Here is a 20282-nt window from a genome sequence, read left to right as displayed (position 1 = left end):
AGAGGCTTACATTCACTTTCCCTTCCTCTCCCCACAACAGACACCTTGTGAGGTAGGCGGGGCTGAGAGTTCTGAGAGAACCGTGACTGGCCCAAGAAAACCTAGCAAGCTTCATGTGGAGTGGGGGATCTAACCCAACTCTCCAAATTAGAGTCCGCTGCTCTTAACCACTACAAAATGTTGGCTCTCAGGCAACCCTCAGGAACAGCAATCCCCCTCATATCAGAGGGTGGTGGTACAGAGAACATGGCTTCCAGATAAACCTTTAACCACAGGGCCTATTTATACGGAAGCCCGTGGTCCTTAAAACCCTCCCACTATGTCTGGCAAGCTACAAATATTTAGTTCTTTTAGCTACAAAAATATTTAGCTTCTGCTCATGGCTCTGGAGTCAGCCTACCTACTTGAATGGAGCAACCCCCCAACTAAGAGCTGTTTCATATGTTATTGACTGCCTCTTCTTGCAAAAGTGCATCTGATTTCCCTGCAATACATTAACATTGAAAGGAGGACTCAAGACTCTTGTTTGCAGCCAGGTCATAGACCTCACATGCCTGAGATTTATGAACCCCACTTCAAATGTTATGTTAATTGCAAGGAATCAGAAGCATGAGGGAGGGACGGTTGCATCTTTAAGCTGCACAGAATAATGCCCACACCTGCTCTGTAGCTCTCCTTCCAAGATTCTGTAGGTCCACCAATATGAAAAGGATTCCTGGGAGCCTCTGACTGAAACTCCACAGATACTTTCAAGAGTAAATGCTGATCTCTTTATAATGTTGCCATTTACTCCTTTCTAGAAGCTGCTAGGGTTACCTTTCCCAAGCTACTTAATTTCTGTCTCTCTTATTCCAGCAAATATTTAAAAATATTTTTATCCGGCCTCTTGACAAGTTTGTAACCAAGGCTACTAACAGGATTTTAAACTGGATTTTAAACCTACTGAAATCCTTCGAACACCACCTTCTAAGAGCCAACACAACACTACAGCAATGCCAACAATAAAAGCACATCAAATTAAAAACTGGAGTTGGGAGTAAGCAGTGAAGTGGCTAAGTCCAAATAACAGAATTAAAAGCAAAAGCCAAGTGTATTAATATAGGCACAATAGCTAAAATACTAACTGTAGGCGTGTTTAAAATGCTTGTGAAGAAAAAGTGGCTTTGGTCAAAGCTTAAAAGAAAGTAGGCTTGAGCCAGGTGTGCCTTTTTGGGGAGGGATTTCCATAGTATGAGCACCACAGCAGAGAAGACCCTGTCTGTGTTGTACCTAGCATCAGTATGTGGGAGCCAAAACCTCTTATGACAGAGGCATGTATGAAAGGCAGTCCTTCATTTACCCTGTGCCAGAAATCCTTGAGTATTATTATTATTATTATTATTATTATTATTGTTAAATCCCTCTGCTGTTGCCTAGAACTGCATAGGGTTCTTACCTGACGTTATTACTGGGGGGAAGTAAATTACATTTTTGCAATTGTATAATTTGTACAATTTCTTGAAGTTGGGCATGTTTTAGAGAACTGGAAGCTGAGACATCCAAGTTGAAGGATTCAATCCAGAATCTACTGGCTTCTTCCGACGGAATGAATGGGCTTATAAGGAAAGTCAGGTTTAGGCCCTTATGGACAACTTGTGTGTAGAGGGGTTTAATTTTAACAATGAAATACAATAGCGATCCCAGGAAAATGAATTCCAGAAAGAGGGACCAAGAGGTGCGAACACAAATATGCTTAGTAGGACACTGTTGCTAGATCAGCCTCACATACTCAGGCTGTGGAGTGGAAGTCTCTTCCTTGACATACCCACAAGCTGTGAATGATGACGACTTGTCACAGGGGTCTCTCCCATCTGATTCTCAGTCACCCAGCTAGGGAAGAGGGCAAGCATCACATGGGAAAGAACCACAGCCTACTCATTTCCATGCACACCACAGTCATGAGAGCTCAGTTAAGCGCAAAGGTCTAAGTTTATTTTAGTTTCTTAAAATGAGATTATGGAAGGGGCACTCTGCCAATGATGGACCCAGGTATTCTGGAATGCATGAGAAATAGGTGAATTGATGACCAGCATGTATTTCTTGGAAGGGAACTGGAGGGAGGGAAGATTAAAATAGATGTGGCTTTATAAAAGTAGGTATGGAAGATACAAATGGCACAGGTGGCTTAGGAAGAACGGCAAAACCCAGAAACCCGGCATTATATTTGGCTGCTCCACTCAAAGAAAACCGATCGCTTCCTAAAGGTCAAGGCTCTGTTTGTACTAATGACAACCATCTACTTGAGACTGGTTTGCAAGAGGAGATGGAGTTAACTATTCAAGGCCTGATGACAATTGGAAACCACTCATGCCCATTTTGCAGTCACTGGAGAACTGAAAACACAGTCTACTAGTGGGGAAAATAGAATACTATCTGAATGGATGCTGTCCAGCAGAAAGGAGATCTATAGAAACCTTCTCACCATCACTGTTAGAAGTGTGTGTCCTGCATGCATTGGTGGTCTTCTGTTGCATTAACAATACATAAGAACAGCCTGCTGGATCAGAACAGTAGTCCATCCAATCCAGCATCCCATCTCACACAGTGGCCAGTTAGTTATTCTGGAGAGCCAACAATGGGTACAACAATGGAGAGCCAGCAATTGGAAAGCCAAAAGAGGCCTTCCCCGATGTTGCCTCTGAGCTCTGGTATGTAGTTCTATTGCCTCTGAATATGGAGGCTCCTTTTAGTTACCATGGCTAGTAGCTTTCACGTCACCTCCTACCTGATCCTTTTAACAGGAGATGCCGGGGATTGAACCTGGGATCTTCTGCATGGAAAGCATATGCTCTACTACTGCACCAGGGCCCCTTTCATGGCCCCAATAATCACCTTCTGGAACTGACTGTGGCTTCGTTCATTGAAACTTGGAGGGAGGGGCTGTGCCTCAGTGGGAGGGCATCTGCTTTGCACGCAAAAGGTCCCAGACTCAGTCCCCGGCATCTCCAGTTAAAAAGGTCAAGCCGTAGGTGATGTGAAAGTCCTCAGCCTGAGACCCTGGAGAGCTGCTGCCAGTCTGAGTAGACAATATAGACCTTGATGGGCCAGGGGTCCGATTCAGTGCAAGGGAGGTTTACGAAAGTGACCATGAAACTGACCCTCCTCCCCCCAGTCTGTTTTTAACCCTGAAGGGGGAAATTATTGGCATCTTCTCTTTTCCTGTCCTTCTCCCCTTCCACTTTTAATATAGGAATAATACATGCATTACAGTTACTTCCACACAGCTTTCTCCACCTACTGAACTTTCTGAGTAGCCTTCTAGGGCAACCCTACAGAGGTTACTGTGGCATGGATCAGCACAACCAGGTCAGCCGTAGGGGGCCAACTTCCAGATCCAGTGGAGATGACAGAAAGCATCCTTGGCAGCTAAGCTGACGTGTTTCTCTAACTACAGCACATATTCCTCACGAACTCAAGACTTAGCTGGAGCTTGTCACAAGCTGGAAACACAATACCTTCCAACAACTGAGTCTCAGAACCAGCATCTGTCCTGTCAAGATTCAACTTTTTCCAGCCACAGCAGCTTGACCATCACTGACAGGCTGACCACAGCTGGCTTAGATAAAGAAATGTAGAGGTCAGTGTCATCACCATACTGATGACTCCCAATCCCTGTGATATGGACAATAAGAGTTTCAAATGCAGATCACATAGTAAAGAAGATAACACTGAGTCTTGGAAAACCTCAGAAGACATACCCCTTGTTTATGAGCTCAAATTTTCATTAGTGAGCCAATGTACAAAATTAGTAAGAAATAATTTACCTCACTCTAATGTGACTCCTCTAATTTGACCCTCAGTGTGTGAGTGTGTGTGTGTGTGTGTGAGATAGGGAATAAATGCTTTGCTGCACATGTGCAGACCTGGAATTACCCTGTTGTACAAGACCTGTTCATGTGCGAGAACACTTGGCAAATGTCCACATCCAAGGACAGCAATTCACACAAATTCAAGTCAAAGCAGAAGATGTTCAAGCACGCCCATTCACAGATTTCCCAGTGCTATGTCTGATTTGGCCCTCAGAAAAGTCATACTGTCATATTTACTACCAGAAAAACCCAGCCCTGGCATTCTGCTGAGAATGTCCACTAGGAAACAGTTGGTGTAGCATACATACCTAGAGGGTGGACAGAATAATCTGAATATGAACAACACACAACCCACATTGTCTAGTTGCTCTCCAACAGTCAGAATGCCTCCCTTCCCGTTCAGCACCAATTAAACCGTATCACTGAGCAATTCGTCATTCATTTTTCAAGGAGCAACTTAGTCTAAATAACTGGGTAAATAATGACACCCTCCCGGAGAAACTATGACTGCTGAAATAGGAGCATGAATTAATTGACATACAGTTTCACACCATCCTAAGCCTGGGAGTTTATCAGTGGCTAAAAGGGAACATTTGTTTTTCAGTAAAGCCAGTACTGTTAGCAGTGCTGGCAGCATTTACTTCCCATCATGCCCGGCGGGGTTTTGCAGAGTTTGCCTTCCAACAGAAATGGGGCACCTGTTTTGTAGTGAGTGGCAGCTCTGTATAAATGGGGCCGGAGGGGAGTCAGAAGAATCCCACAGAGTGAGGATGGAGTGCCTGGTGTGTGTGTGTGTGGGGGGGGGGTTTCCCAGGGATGCCAACTGCCACCGCCCAAGCTGGAATTCAGCCAAGCTGCATTAATCTCATGCAAAACATCTTCAGTGCAAAGTGACACCACATCTAGAAGACAGTTTGGACAGCAGAAACAGGTTTCTACCGTGCCATGTTCCATAATACTTATGTGCTTAAGAGCCACTCTAGACAACTGATTTAAGATCTAGCCATGTTCCACCCAGAGCACAGCATGTACTCCATATACTATGGGTTACCTTTTTACAACCTTTATCATGGAAATCAAAGCAGCATCAATAGGGTCCCCCCTGGGTTTCCCATGAAGGCACTGATCACGATCAAACCTGCTCAGTTTCAGCAAAATTGCTGTCCCAGATGTCTGAACCCTTCAAACCATACGGGGGGGGGGGGCTGGGAGAAAGAAAGAAAGAAAGAAAGAAAGAAAGAAAGAAAGAAAGAAAGGAAAGAAAGGAAAGAAAGAAAGAAAGAAAGGAAAGAAAGAAAGAAAGAAAGAAAGAAAGAAAGAAAGAAAGAAAGAAAGAAAGAAAGAAAGAAAGAAAGAAAGAAAGGCAGGCTACAGGTAATAAAACTACAGTTCCATCCCATTCAAACACTGTAGGTCAGAAATACGGGTGTGGGGAGAGGTCAAACTTGCATGAAACAAAAAAAATAAGGTAGTAATGGATGTTAAAGTGACATTATTAAAATCATTATAAAATAAACTCTATTCGAGAAGTAAATAGAAAGGAAAACCCCTCTGCTCCTTATTACTGCAGGTTTATGCTGGAAAAGCTAGTGCAATTCGGAAATACAGAGGAACCCCCTCAAGCTCTGGGGTTTGTGAAGTGCTGTGTAACAGAAGTTTTTGAGGACTGATTCATAAATGCCCTTTTATCACTTGAAGGTTCTCAGCTGTTATGTGTGAACTACCCACAACAGAAAGTTTTGCCAGTGGGTAATATGTGATACACATGTTCAAGTCATCATGCTCTTATGTTCATTTTGTGAGCCTTTTCACTTTCCCATTTTGTATCCTTTTGTGTCTTCTCTAACCCCACCCCAGTATCCGTACTGATATTGATCCCCCCCCCTTTAATAGGAGTCTCTGTTCCAATATATGGAACTCTATTCTGCCCGCCTGTCTTGACCGCTGAAAGTGGCATTATAATTTCCAGAGAAAGGGCCTGGCTTCATCTCCAGTTCTGTAATTGACCAATCATCCAGGAAGCCTTGCACAACTCCTTAAGCAACACCTTGCTACTTGCCTGCCTCTGCACTACATTTCCCACATGGCACTATGAGTAGGCACACAGGGCAACACATTCTGAGCCCATTCAGAACTCCTGGGAAGGGACACCATCATTTCATGTCATTACTGGGGGAGTTTGAAAATTAACAGCCTAAATACCATTGCAACAGAGAGCAGGTCACCTTCTTCTAATGACGTGAAACTCAACGTTTTTTGTTTTTTAAAAATCTACGTTTACCAACAAGATGCATATACTGTTGGAGTCACACTTTCAACAGTGCAATTCTATGAGCTGAGACTGGACTCCTTCTGCGTGGGTGACATTGTGATTCTTCTCCCCAGCCCTGAAAACATTACTCATCTATTCCATCTGTGCAATGCTCTCCCTTCCAAGAGACACAGGAGAACAGGCAAGCTCTGCAGCTGAAATCCTTCACAGTCAATGCTGACTTCCCACATTAGATTTATTCGGTTACGGCTGTTAACTTAATGGCTGTTCACAGCCTGGTTCTGCTCCTAAGGGAGCTGTCTCCTAACACAGGGCCCTTCGTACTGCCCCGCTGTCTGTGTGTAACCAAAGGCCAGTCACTGATACTGTATCTGCCCCTCCATTCTGCATACTGGGAAATCCACTTTTCCCTCCCACTTTGAGAACACCTGCTCCTGACCTTGATTAATGGCAATTATGCATTAAGAGATTCTGGGCAGCCTCAAATGGAGTAATGAGCTTTGCATATCTCCAGGGCCTTCTAGAGCAGGAACACAAAATGCCTTGAGAAGCAATTATTGAATACTAGGAGTAATGCCCATTGTGGGAAGAAATACAACGAGATCTAGAAGGAAGCTCCAGATGAGTGTCCCGACTGTGGCTGGTGGAGCAGCAGAGGGAAACGGAAAATGGAGGGAGGCAAGCCATGTTTCTTTCCTTCTGCTTAGCTATAAGGCAGGGCTGTCTCAAGTCATTTTGCTGCCCCAAGTGGGTAGAATGGGAGGACAACCTCATGGTAACAGATATGGTTCTCTCCACCTCTGACTTATTTTTTGAGGGGGAGGGGGGTGTTATGCAGTGGCAGCTAAGGTAGAAAAGCCTATGGCATTGTACCTGTCTGAGGTCCCACCCCTCCTGAAATCTCACCCTCTCCAGGCTCCATCCCTCAAATCTCCAGGAATTTCCCACCTGGAGTTGGCAACCCTTTCTCTTTCCCAGCCAATCATCAACCTACCTTTATTTCCCCCTCTCTCTTCAGCTAACCCCCACACACACACCTGCAGCCTCTACCATGCTCTGAAGCCCTGACTGCTATGTCACATTGGCTGTCATACAGGGGCCATCTCAGCAGGATATAAGGACACAGAGTCCACCATTTTCTCCAGGGGAACTGATCTCTGCCATCTGGAAAGCAGTTGTAATTCTGAGTGATCTTTAGCCCTCACCTGGAGATTTGCAACCATGGTTTCCCCCAACAGACACTAAGGGGAAATTTATTTTACCTCAGAACATCAACAGCAAACTGTTTAGAATGTTAGAGGGAAAGCCCAGTGAGGCTGCATATGCAAACGACCTCTGTGTTCCAAGGCAAAGGCAAATCAGGCCACATATGCAAATGACCTCTGTGTTCTGACTGGCTGTCGGGGGGGGAGAGGAAGAGCAAACTGTTTAGAATGTTGGAGGCGGGACTCAGGCAAATCAGCCAGTGGATAGGGAGACCCTCTGAATGACAGATCAGAGAGCCAACTGATTTTGGAGCGTGTTGGAATGTTCAGGGGAGTCCATGACCAAAATAGAATTATATATACTGGAGGATATCTTCTGGTAGACCTGAAGTTTGCTCACATGGGGAACCCAAGGCACAGAATGTTGCAACTGGCTTGGCAGTGTGATCTTCACATTGCTGTTTTATGTCACTGGCTCCCAAACTTTGGGACAAATGAACTTTGGCTGTTACTGAGGACTCTGCTGCTGACCTCAGCCCAAGCTCCAGAAGCTGTATGGAAACATATTGGAGTCATGTTGTCTCCAGCATCCAGTGCCAGAGTTAGGGTGGTGGAAGACTAATCTGTGAATGGCTTTGTGACTGCTAACAGGCCTCATTACACCATATGAAAAATTTCTATTGTAAGGACTAAATGGCAAGGTGAAAAGATCCTGTAATAAAAGGAGAAAAATACAAATTCAACAAATTTCCTATGAAATGCCAAGAAACCCATTTAAAAGAAATTCTCAAAGGCACAATAATCTCCCTCATATTCAAGCCACTTTATGGCAAACAGTACACCCCAAGGACTGATATGCCCGGACTATTCCAACCTTTCCTCAAAAGGTTAACTGCTGTTGCATTTGGGGCCATTTGCTCATAGAAAACAACAGACAACCTTGGACCATGGTATCTGAATTCTGGCATTTTAAAACTACTGGTTTTAAACTAGCATTTTTAAATTCTATGTATTTTATTGTGTTTTTGTTGTTTACATTGTAAGCTGCCTTAAAGGGAGAAAAGCAGCTAATAAATATTTGGAACAAATAAGATTTTCAGGGTATAAGCTTTGGAGAGTCAAAGTTCCCTTTGTCACGAATCGTTGTTGGTCTCTAAGGTGCTATTAGACTCGACTCTCTCTCAACACAGCAGCCCTCAGAATCTATCTTAAATAAATGTCTGTTGATATGTCTGATCCCAACGCAGCGACACTTCACAGCAGATCCCACTGGGCATCAATTTAGTGGCCTCCTGAGCAAAACAGAAGAGAAGAGAAGAAGAAGAGATTGGATTTAAACCCCACCCTTCACTACCCAAAGGTGTCTCAGAGCGGCTCACAAACTCCTTTCCCTTCCCCTCCCCACGACTGACACCCTGTGAGGTAGGTGGGGCTGAGAGCGCTCTGACAGAGCCCAACAGCAACTTTCCAGCTAGGCTACAGAGCCAAGAGCTGCACAGATGTGTGCAATTAAATTGGTATGTAACCGGAGTACACTCAGAATTCATCTCCTCATTTATGCAGCAACTCAGTACCTGTTACTGATCCTTCACTAAAGGAATATGCTGGAACATAAGCAAATCAGAGGATGATTTCCCCACTCAGTGGGGAAAACAGCTGGGGGAAAGGAATTTGGACAAGATGCAAGAGAATCCTGTTTTGGGGGGGTGGGGGGGATCTTAACTGCAATAGCAAGATCTGTCCTCTTTCCAGTCCCACAGTCATCAGATTTTCTCAAAAAATGGGAATTTTAATTTTGTAGCTTAACCAACCGCAACACCAGACACTGGCAGTTAGTCACGGCCCAATCCTCTGCCTATGCATGCCTTTATGAACAGCTCAAACGTGCTCAACCAGCCACTGATCCCCTTCTACTTTTGTCCAAGGCTGTATTTTACCACGGTGGCTGCAAGGCAAAAAACAAACAAACTACTGCTCCACTCATCCTATATCTCATTCAAACTGGGCCTGTTACCCCTGCTAAGCACACTTAGTTAGCATGCCTGCGTGATACCCACCTGGGTTACCAGTATCTGGCATGCTTATTAAACATGTGTAACCACTTTGCACAGATAGCAACCAAATTTAAACAGGACCCAGTGCAAGTGCAAAAGCGCACAAGACATCACTTTTGCCTTCCGGGCATCATGTTTTAGCTCAGGCACTGCAAGTATTTCCACTATAATCAGCAATTACCTCGGGGCAGGCAATGAGCAGACTTCCCCTCCTGACTCTATAAAAGATGATGAAGTACATTTAGTATTTAGGAGGAGAGGTTTGTCACTGGCTAAGGGGCGACCGATGATCAAAACTGACATGCAGTCTAATTCGTGCCGGCTGCACATGATACCCCACAGTCACTTGAGTACCAGCCTGAGATAGCCGCCCGTTCGGCAATCCAAGCCTTTGAAAAGTTTGCTGGGCAGGTGGTAATTGAAAGATCTTCACACCTGTTCCTGAAACATGTTCAGAGCATGGGGCTAAGCCCCTGCGCATCAAAGTGCATTGCTCTCAAGCACTGCATGTCGCAGATCCTCTGGCTGGCGTCAATACATGCCACAGATGCTTCAATGCCTATGTAGAACCACCCTCTGCATACTAACCCCTAACGTAACCCAATCGCTGCAGACAATGCCCCACTAGTCCCATACCAACCGCATGCCACTCATTGCAGTCCTTAAGAGTCCAGCTTGGCTCTTTTCAGAGCTAATCCATGTTGATCAGCAGCAACTGAAAAATGACAGGTTGAGGAAGGCAAGTTGGAGGGTTAGGGTGTAAAAATTCGCCTAGGATGGGAGACAGGGGAAGAATATTCCCTGGGAAAGAGCCAATTTGGCCTGTATCTTGCCTCCCGTGTTTCTCCTGAGTTATAAGACAGCACCCATCAATGTACATGTCGGTGCCTGGCAAGATACCTAAATGGCAGCCACCACCGAAGTAACAGAATAATACTAAAACAATCAACATTTTCCTGCTGCTCTTGAACAGGACCCCCAAGTCTGCTGCCTGAGGTCAGTTATCTCTGCCAGACCTGCCAGCCATCCAGAGAGAAAGCGAGGCTCAAAGGAACACCAGTCTAGCAGTGTAGTGGTTGGAGGCTTGAACACTAGGACCCTGGAGACCCCCCAAGTACGCATCCCTCCTCTGGCATGGAAGCTGGCTTGATAGCCTTGGGCCAGACACACACGCTTAGCCTAACTTACCTCACAGCATGGTTGCAAAGAGAAAATGAAGGAGAGGAGAACAGCATAGGCCACTCTGAGTCCCCATCGGGGAGAGGTGGGGGCACTAATGAAGCAAATATATAAATACTCTTTCACGTCTAGTTCCTCACACACCAAGTGCCTGACCCCCACCTTCCGGTAATTGGGAAGAATTATTTAAAAGCAAAAACTATAAAATACATTCTTTGAGGTGCTCCCACCCCCGGATTTAGTACTGAATTTCCCAAGGATTAGAAACGTCACTTGCTGACATCTGGAAAAGCGCTTCCTGTTTTCTAGGGCCTGTGCTGCTTTGCTAAAGCAGCCATCTTGCAAAAAGCAGGTACCATTTGAAAAACCTCAGAGTGCTGAGGTCTAGCTGGTCCAGCCACTACCACTGTCTGCATGGTGGCAAGCAGGAGAATGATACAGGATGCATCCATAGGAGCTGTGGCCTGTGAGGGTAGGTTAGGGACTGGATGCCCATCCATTCCCCTTCATACCCACCCCCTGGATTCTTACAGAAGCTTAAAGATACATTTTGTACTTTTACAAAATATGCCCCCCACAGCATCAGTGGTTAAAAAAACCACTCAAGTGGTATTATTCAAAGTGGGGCCTTTTTGAATGAAAAGACTGATTCATAGTTGTGTGCATCCTTCTTGCACGTGCATCTTTCTTGCAGTGGAAATTTAGTTCCAGCCCATCCTTCAGCTGCACCCACACACTGCAACAGCAGTCCACACTGGCAAATCCCATTGCAAATTGCCACTACAAGCACAAGGATAGCACAATGTACAACAATGTGGGAATACAACATCTGCTTTGAGCTGATAGTTGTAAATACTGCTGTATACAAACATATGTAGAGCTTGGCCCAATCCAGACAAAGGCAACCAGTGGTCAGAGCCCAGAGAAACATGTCCCGTTCTCTGCCATTCTAGTCACCTGACTCTTGACCTCACCAATATTCTCCAGATTTTTGTTCCCAGTTAAGGGTGTAGCTACTAGATCTTTCTCTCAGGCTGTAATCCATCCTTAAATACCTGCTGTTTGTAGGACAAGCACTACTGCCACCTGCTGGCAATGCAATGCAATGCAATGCACCCTCCCAGGTAGGCATGACTGAAAATGTCAGGATTTACATCAGGTCTTCTTAAACTTTTCCCTTGCAATCCTCCCAAAACTGGGGATGAGGGGGGGGGAGAGACTTTTAGTGATTTCCTACAAGGACAAGACAAATTAAGGAGAGTCAGTTCACCTGACGATATATTTCTGCATCCCAGTCCAGAGGATGGGCTTATTAAAAAGGACCAAGCAGGACCATTGGGGGGGGGGGGGGCTGAAAAAGAGAACAGGGAGTGCTGTACAGCCAAGTTATAATGATTTTAATCAACACAACTTAAACCAGCCATTTAAATCAATGAGGAAAAAGGCTCATATTTAGCAAAAATGTTCCATTTATCATTCAAATATTTCTAAAACAAGCCTACGAACATATAGATTTACTACCAAGGCAGGCTTCATAGAACCTCAGAGGCTACACTCTGAGTTTCTTGTATATTTAGCTTAATATCATTGCTATTTTACAAAAGCTTATCCTGAAACAACTTCACATTCACAACTCAAAACAGGATCTCTTTTACAAAGTGAAGACCTGACAAGTTTTGGTTTGTTTTTTTGCAGACAGCTGCTGTTTGGAATCAAACTAGAATGTGCCGGTTCCTTCCAGTTACTCTTCCTGCTTTAGTCTACCCCTTCTTTAGGGTTACATAAAGTCTTTGCTCCATTCTTACCCCCACCAAAAGTAAGCCTGCTATGCTACTAACCCACACAGACCAAAGGGAACCTCCATATTCAGAGGTAGTAAACCTCTGAACACCAGTTCCAGCAAGCAACATCAAGGTCTCTGTGGCCTGCTTGAAGGCTACTGTGGGGAACGGGATGCTGGATTAAAGGAACCACTAGTCCGATCCTGTAGGTCTCTCCATACATTCTTAATCTTTAACAATAAGCAAGGATTGGTAATAGTTTCTGGGCAGAGCAGTATCCTCAGTGAGATGGAACATAAATGTCCTTATTTTACTGGTAGGTAGACTCATAAGCCTATTGAATTACTGAGCCAGTAGCAGACACCAAGTAGTTCCAAAGCATAAGAAACAATCTGCTTTGGGTCCCAGATGCTTGGGATAAACATTTTACATACATTAAACAAAACTAAGAATTAAATATAAGTAGACATATTGGTGGATGATATCTAGGATAACTTGGCAGTCCCAGGCTCTCACTACCAAGCCATACTAGAAGTGCGTGAACATAAACATGAAACTGCCTTATACTCAGTCATACCATTGGTCTATCAAGGTTGGTATTGTCTTTGAGGGGAAAATAAAGAGTTTTCCCCTCAAATGGCGTGGCCCCGCCCCCAGCGTGCGATGTCACTTCCGGGTGACGCGCACGCCGGGGCAGAGTTCCCCCCGGGCCCGGATTCCCCGGCGTCGGGTAACGGGCCTCCGGGGCGGGGGGAATTCCGCCCTACCGGGGGGGTTGGCAACCCTACTTTCATACCACCTACTGCCTGGTCTTTTTAACAGGAGATGCTAGGGACTGAGCCTGGGGCCCCCTGCATGCAAAGCAGATGCTCTACCTGAAGCCACGGCGCCTTCTCAGCAGTACAACAGTGGACAAGCTATCGCACTGTATAACTGACAAGGCTGCTTCCAGGGGTGTGGGGTTTTTAAACAAAAAAATAAAGCAGCATTCCATAAGAAGGTCATAACTTCAGTTTTAAGAGATGACACGTTTCTTCTTTATGTTCAGGTTATTATAAAGCTTCAGCTAGAGCTGGAACTTTTAAACAGTCATTCCAATCTGATTTAGAAGTAAACAGAATGGCATCTGTCCTGCCCAGCCCATGCTTTCTTAAACAGAAACAGCTTTAGGTGGTTCTTTAGGCCCCTGCATTAACAGGTCCAAATGTCACCATCAATACTCAAGCAGGCCACAGCCTAAGCAGCATAAACTGCTCTGCTGGCCCCATCAGAATCATTTGTCACAGTCCAATCATTCTGAGATTAGAGATAATACTCAGGATCTCTCCCCCCCCTCCCCGTCAGAGTCCTTCTAGCCATTACTGTGAAGCAAAGCAAGAAGAAAAAGACAACCAGCAGATTCTCCTTCAAGGGTCAGGTTAGGAAGTCACCAAACAGCACCTGGCATTGTGTATTAGATACCAGAATTGCTTGGCCATGGGAAGAAACCCAAGAGGCTGTAAACTTATCACATGCTAAATGTCACTTGAAAGGATTGACGTGCCCATGATTTCATCCTCACAGTGATAAACACAACAGCAAGCACAGCCGGCTCTTCCATTAGGCAGCAGGGTGAGACAACAGATTTGGGGGTTCCTTTTAAGGGCAGCAAGCTGTCAATTAGTTTATTTTTACACGTTCGCCAGCACGGCAGGGGTGAAGAGGCGCCATTTGGATTTTCTGCTTCAGGCACAAAAGTGTCTTGGGCTGACCTTGATAGCGGCTCCATTTTCTTTTTTTTGTTTTTTAAATTCATCATTCAGAATCATGAGCCAAAAAGAGGATGCCAAGGGACAGAGGGAACTGCAAAGAGCAGAGCATGATCATTCTGGAAGATGCACGAGAAACAATATAAATATGGGAAGGGGCCAGTCACAAGGAGGGAGGTTGAGCTGTATGTGAAAGTCAAGCCAGTCCTCGTAACAGCAGCTCCATTTTCTGAGCAAGCAACAAGTTGGCAAAGCACTCCCCTGCCCTTCTACAGAGAGAAATGGACATATACTTGGTATGTGTGTATCCTACAGACTCCATTTAAAGCTGGAGAGTTATTTCCTTTGATTCTTTTAAAAAAGAATATCCATAAGAAATCAGCTCCACCTCTGTAGCTGATTAAGAAAGGGAAGAGAAGAACAGTTGGTTTTTATACCCCACTTCTCTACTCTAAGAAGTTTCAAAGTGTCTTACAATCTCCTTCCCTTCCTCTTCCCACAACAAGCACCTTGTGAGGCAGGTGGCGCCAAGAGAGTTCTGAGAGAGCTGTGACTGGTCCAAGGTCACCCAGCAAGCTTCATGTTAAGGGGTGGGGAATCAAACCCCGTTCTCCAGATTAGAGTACGCTGCTCTAAACCACTACACCATGCTGGCTCTTAAACAGACCACGCTGTCCTAGATGTTTTCATGTCTACCAGAAGCACACTTCAGTCCTGGACAAGTAGAGAATGGATGAAGTGCACATCCATCAGGCTATTCCAAGAGAGATTCAAATCCAGAAGAGATGGAAAGGTGGCAGCTATTGAAAGTACTGGAGCACCTCCATCCTAGTTACCTGAAGTCACACACAAGGAGGTGGCACGTTACAGGGAACACAGCGAGATCAGATCTAGGTGGCTCATGATCTCAACAGGGGAGGCGGTCTGGCCAAGACACTTTCTCTCAGCCTGCCTAATCCCGAGATACAGATAAATTACAACCCACCATAAATACTTAAAACATGAGAAGGAACACGCAGCCAGAAAAGTAACTGGACTGAAAGGTCAACTCCAAAAACCTGGAAGAACAGCTCACAGCCCAAGCTCTGTGCTAGGCAGTTCAGTGGACCAAAACACACCTGTGTTTTATTTAAATACTATTTTTTTCAAACTAGTTATTGAATTTTTTAATTTTTTTTTTAAATCTGTGAGACACTTGGGGTGTGGTCAGATGGTGTGCTGAGAGCGGGTTAAACTGCTCCGATTCGGACTGGATTATATTTGATCTGGATAATCGCGATCACACTTACCTCCCTTATCCCACCTCACTGCGCAGTCGCTTCCCAACATCTACACTACCGACGCGCGGGATCGTGTGTCAGCGGGTTTTTAAATTTTTTCTCTGTTTGCGCATGCGCATCGGCACCCCTCCGTAGAATGCGGGGAGAAACTACCATGGCGCATGCGCAGAACCACCAGGGCGAATCAATCCAACCCCTCCAACAAAAGACTTCCCTTTAAACGTTTGACCCAAAAATGGCCTCCGTGAGATCCCGATCTCATCTAAACTCTAAAACAAGTGACGGTTTAAATGTCAGTTTTTAAAACACGGTAATGGAGTTCCGCCTATGCACGCACCGCCGATGCTAAAAAAAATGGCAGGCAAAAAGCGGAAGCCTCGGGCAGCTTTTGAGCGGGGAGGGGGTTTAAACCAGAAGTGGCTTGACACCGGAGGAGCGATCACGCAGGGGGAAATGCGACTTTAAACAGGAGAGCTGAAAAAACACCACTTTGGGACCTGGTAACAAAATACTCCGGGTTAAAGCAGTTTTGAGCCGGAAACCAACGGCTGGGGACAGGAGGCAGATGCTGACTGTGTGATCGCGCATATAAAATCTGTTTCTGAAGCATGACGAAAGTTGATCAAACAGCCCGTCTGAACACACCCAGTACTTTCTGAGGAGCACAGAAACGTCCATGTTCTGTATTCACTCCATCTAAACCTATGTTAAGCTTGAGACCTCAGCCGGATTCTAAGCTGAAACAACACCATTGGCTGAAGCGTGTTATGTAACCAATGAAATGTAAGAGTCTGTGCTGGAGGGAAGACAAATGATTGGACGTTATCTTTACCATGTGATTGGATGTTAACTATGAGAGGGCGTGGCCACCCCAGCCCAGGAGAGTTTAAAAGGAGCTGTGCTCCACTGTTGCTTTGTGGTGTGTCATCAGATGTTGTGTGATCTTGGAAGTTCTCATTCTTTAATAATTATAATTGAATAGCAACGTTCTATATTGCAACGTTCTAAATTTGGCCCCTTTAGTGTTAGGCCGGAAGAACTGCCACTGGGTTGACTGGCGGCTTTGTGCAGTCCCGCCCAGCGTTCCAAGGTCATTTGCATATGGAAGCTGATTGGACTTCACTCCATTCCACACCTCAAACTCCCCCCCCCCAGCAAGGCAGTTGGAATTTTCAGTTGCATAACATACCTCATAGGGGAGAGGAGAATGATGTCAGCTGCTTTGGTTACCACTGCAGGGAAAGGCTGCCCTTTCCCTAGGCAGAGGCTGTGTGTGTGTGTGTGTGTGTAAAACTTAAGACAGACATGCAGATAAAGGTTGGCTGATGGTAGCCAGGAAAGGACATAGGGTTGCCAACTCCAGGTTGGAAACTTCCAAGATATTTTAGGGATGAAGCCTGCTGAGGGTGGAGTCTGAGGAGGAAGAGGGGGACCTCAGACAGATACAATGCCATACTGCCCACACTCCAGACAAGCTGTTGCCAGTCTCCAGGTGACAGCTGGAGAGATCTTAAAGCGCCGATGCCTCCGTCGCCTGGCTGGAGTGGCCGCGGGGGAGTCTGGAGTCGGGCGGCCGCTGGTGGGAGCCGCGGGTGCCCGGGCCGAGATTGGGGGGGCAAGGCGGGCGACAGAAGGCCGATGCCTCCGTCGCCCGGCCCTCTACAGAATCCACCCCCCAAACCTCCAGGTATTTCCCTCCTTAGAGCTGGCAACCCTACATTCCCCTCAGTGCCTGTTGGTAGGCAACTAAGCTTGGTCCTGTCACCTACTTTGGCCTTTGGGAGAAAACACATTGGGGCCAATCCTGATAGGGTTGCCAACTCCAGATGGGAAATTCCTGGAGACTTGAGGGATGGAGCCTGAAGAGGGTGAGGTTTGAGGAGGGGTGGGACCTCAGACAGGTACACTGCCATAGACTCCACCCTCCAAACCAGTCAGTCCCACATAGGGAACCATTGTTGCCAATCTCCAGGTGAGGGCTGGAGAGCACTCAGTATTACAACTGCTCTGCAGAAGGGAGGGCAGAAGTCAGCTGAAGTCAAAGGGGCAGATAATGGTAGGTTGGTGGCTAGCTGGGAAGGAGATGGGGTTGCCAACTACATGCTGACAAATTCCTGGGGATTTGAGGGGTGGAGCCTGGAGAGGGTGGGGTTTGCAGAGGGGTGGGACCTCAGACAGGTAGAATGCCATAGACTCCACCCTCCAAACCAGCCATTTTGTCCTGGGTAACAATTGTTGCCAATCTCCAGGTGAGGGCTACAGATTACTCACAATTACAACTGCTCTTCAGGTAGCAGAGATCAGTTCCTCTGGAGAAAACAGTGGACTCTGTCATTATACCCTGCTGAGGTCACCACAGCAAATTGACACTGTTTGCCCAAAGCCAGAGCACTGCCCCAGAGCCTCCTTCTAGATCTTGTTGTATTGCTTTCACAACGGGCTTTACTGCTAGTTCTTTAATAAAGCTGAATCAGTTCTTACTTTGTTGTTGAGTTGCATACTTAACAGTCCACATAAATATTTTTGAAATAATCATTAGCTGTCAATTTATTATTATTTGTAAAGTTGCCTGAATTGTGCTAGGAAAGCACAGTACTTTGAAACTACTTCTAGAAAAGCCTACTTCTGTACATGCACCCAAATTAATTAGCATATTGTTCAGACAGGAGTTTGTATGCTTCAAACCTACATATGGGGGGGCATGGCTGGGATGCTGAAAGTCTCTCAACTACATGCTAGATTTCTACACAGAACATTTTTTTCTTGAGAAGGGGCCATTCAAACATGTCAAATGAACCCTTCAAGCTGAAGTGCTACAGCCTAGAGAAAGATATATTAGAAAACTGTAGTGCATGAATAACTTGGGCCAAATAACCCGCCCATGCTTGAAGTATATGGAGCTGCCTTTTATTTTCCAAACCATTAAACAGAGCCTTTGCCACCCAAGTTTTAAACTTCCCCTATTGTCAGTTTCTACATCTGAAATACAGACATTTGCCATCCATTAAAGAAAGCACTCCGGGCATGGGCTTTTGTTCCTGGGCTCTCCGTTCGCACGGTTGTAATACCTCAGAAAAGGGCTTATTAGTCAAAACACGACCGTTTTAAGAACAGAACCGGGAACCATTAGTGGAATAAGTGTATCTTGAAACCGCACGTTCAACCACACAGGCCCTCAATGTAACGCAAACATTCGGTGCCTGCACCAAGGGGGAGGGGGGTCACATTTTCCCTCTAAAGCGAGTCTAGGGCTTAAACTTCAGCCACTCCGGTAACAACTCCACGCGAGCGACGAGTGGGAACAGTGCATGGAACAGATCTTTGTGACAAGCCCCGCCCACCACCGCACCGTCCTGAGCGAGCCCCGCCTGGCGTGCGTCCTACCCTGCGCCGTGCACAATAATGCACCGCCTCTCTCCAGCCCCGTAGAGTTTAGCTACAAGCGCAGCCGCTTTCTGCAAGGCTCCGGCTTTCAGCGTCTCCAGCTGGTCTTTCTGCGTCAGTGCACTGCCTCCCAGCTTAATGATACAGTCCACAGCGGCCATCGCACCGGTGCAGCCGCCCCGCAGAGGTTTCTCCTGCAGTCTCCGCCCTCGTGGTGAGGTCACTTCCTGACTTAATTAACCGTTTGCATATCAAAGCCGACTGGGGAGTTTAACGGGGGGTGGGTGTTGTTACAGGATTAGCGTGTGCAATGCGGTCGGCATCTCCCTCTGACAAGAATGGCATTACGCCAGTTGCAGTTTGAAGGATCATATAGTACAGGGAGAAGCGGCATCTGATAGAAATTCGCTCTTTAGTGAAATTTTTGCTGCTCGAGGATCTTGCCATTTTAAAGAAGTTGTATCGACGAATGCTTTAAGCTTTTCTTTTCTTTTGGGCGCAAGCCCTTGTTCTTTATTTATTTTTGGTATAAACAAAGCAAACCATAACACACACAAAAACAACCCCACACAAAAAGAACAAAACCTTCCACAGATGTATACAAGAGGTACATATTTAAGGGCAAAACAGAAAAACCTAATCAGATTAATAGTTCTTGTCTAACCAGGTGTAGAATCTTAACCAGATGTCTTGAAAAGTCTTGTCTTCTTTTCCCCATAGCTTCAAAGACATATTGTCCATTTCCACTACCTCTATGACCTTGGTTATATAATCACATGTTGGGATGTCTTCTGTCTTCCAAAACTTACCTGATGTCATCCTGGCACCAGTAACCAAGTGTGTAAGCAAATAAACATCATTCTTCTGAAACCTATCTGGCATGATATTTAATAAAAGCATTTCATGTTCAAGTGGAAATTGAGTGTTCATTATTTGTACCAGAATGCTGTGAATCTCTCTCCAAAAATGTTTAATTTTATCACATGTCCACCAGAGGTGATAGAAAGTGCCCACCTTAACCTTACAATTCCAACACTTATCTGAAAAATTTGAATAACACCGTGCAAGCCTATCAGGGGTCAAATACCACCGCCCGGTGGAACATAAATTTCAAATTCTGCTATACCTTATCCCATTTTATTAATTCGATATTGTTTTCTATATGCCTTGCCCAGGAGATCATAGAAACTTTTACTTCTTCCTCATGCATCTTATAATCTAGTTAGAAGTAATAAAGTTTCTTAATAAATTTATTTCCGCTGCCTATCAAAATTTTATCCAGGCCAGAATGCTCTTGCACAAACCCAGCTTGTTTATCTTTAGAGCACCTGGATTCAAGTCGATTGCTCTCCCACCAGGATAATGATATCCCTTGGGCTTTTAACATTTCCTGAGATTCCAGTTCTCCATCCCTATCTAGTAGATTATCGTAAGTAGTCAATCTGGGTTTATTCATTAAATTTGGGTTAGAAAAAGCCTCCAAGGGAGAAACCCATTTTGGTATTTTACTGTAAAAAGATTTTTTAATCTC

At 45.4% G+C, this 20282-nt stretch overlaps 1 protein-coding gene across 1 annotated transcript in view; it reads right to left on the bottom strand.

Moving 5' to 3' along the window:
- Window positions 1–18933, bottom strand: part of LOC107107948 (glutamate 5-kinase-like) — a 48871-nt gene extending 29938 nt beyond the window's left edge. Inside the window, exon 1 of the mRNA XM_015408315.1 lies at window positions 18752–18933. Coding sequence (XP_015263801.1) covers window positions 18752–18912 — 161 coding nt within the window. The 5' untranslated portion in view covers window positions 18913–18933. The remainder of the gene's footprint in view (window positions 1–18751) is intronic.
- Between the last annotated feature and the right edge of the window lie 1349 nt (window positions 18934–20282).

The sequence above is a fragment of the Gekko japonicus genome, unplaced genomic scaffold (genome assembly GCF_001447785.1).
Source record: "Gekko japonicus isolate JY-2015 unplaced genomic scaffold, Gekko_japonicus_V1.1 scaffold421, whole genome shotgun sequence".
Classification (NCBI taxonomy): Eukaryota; Metazoa; Chordata; class Lepidosauria; order Squamata; family Gekkonidae; genus Gekko; species Gekko japonicus.
This window is presented reverse-complemented; position numbering and strand designations above follow the sequence as displayed.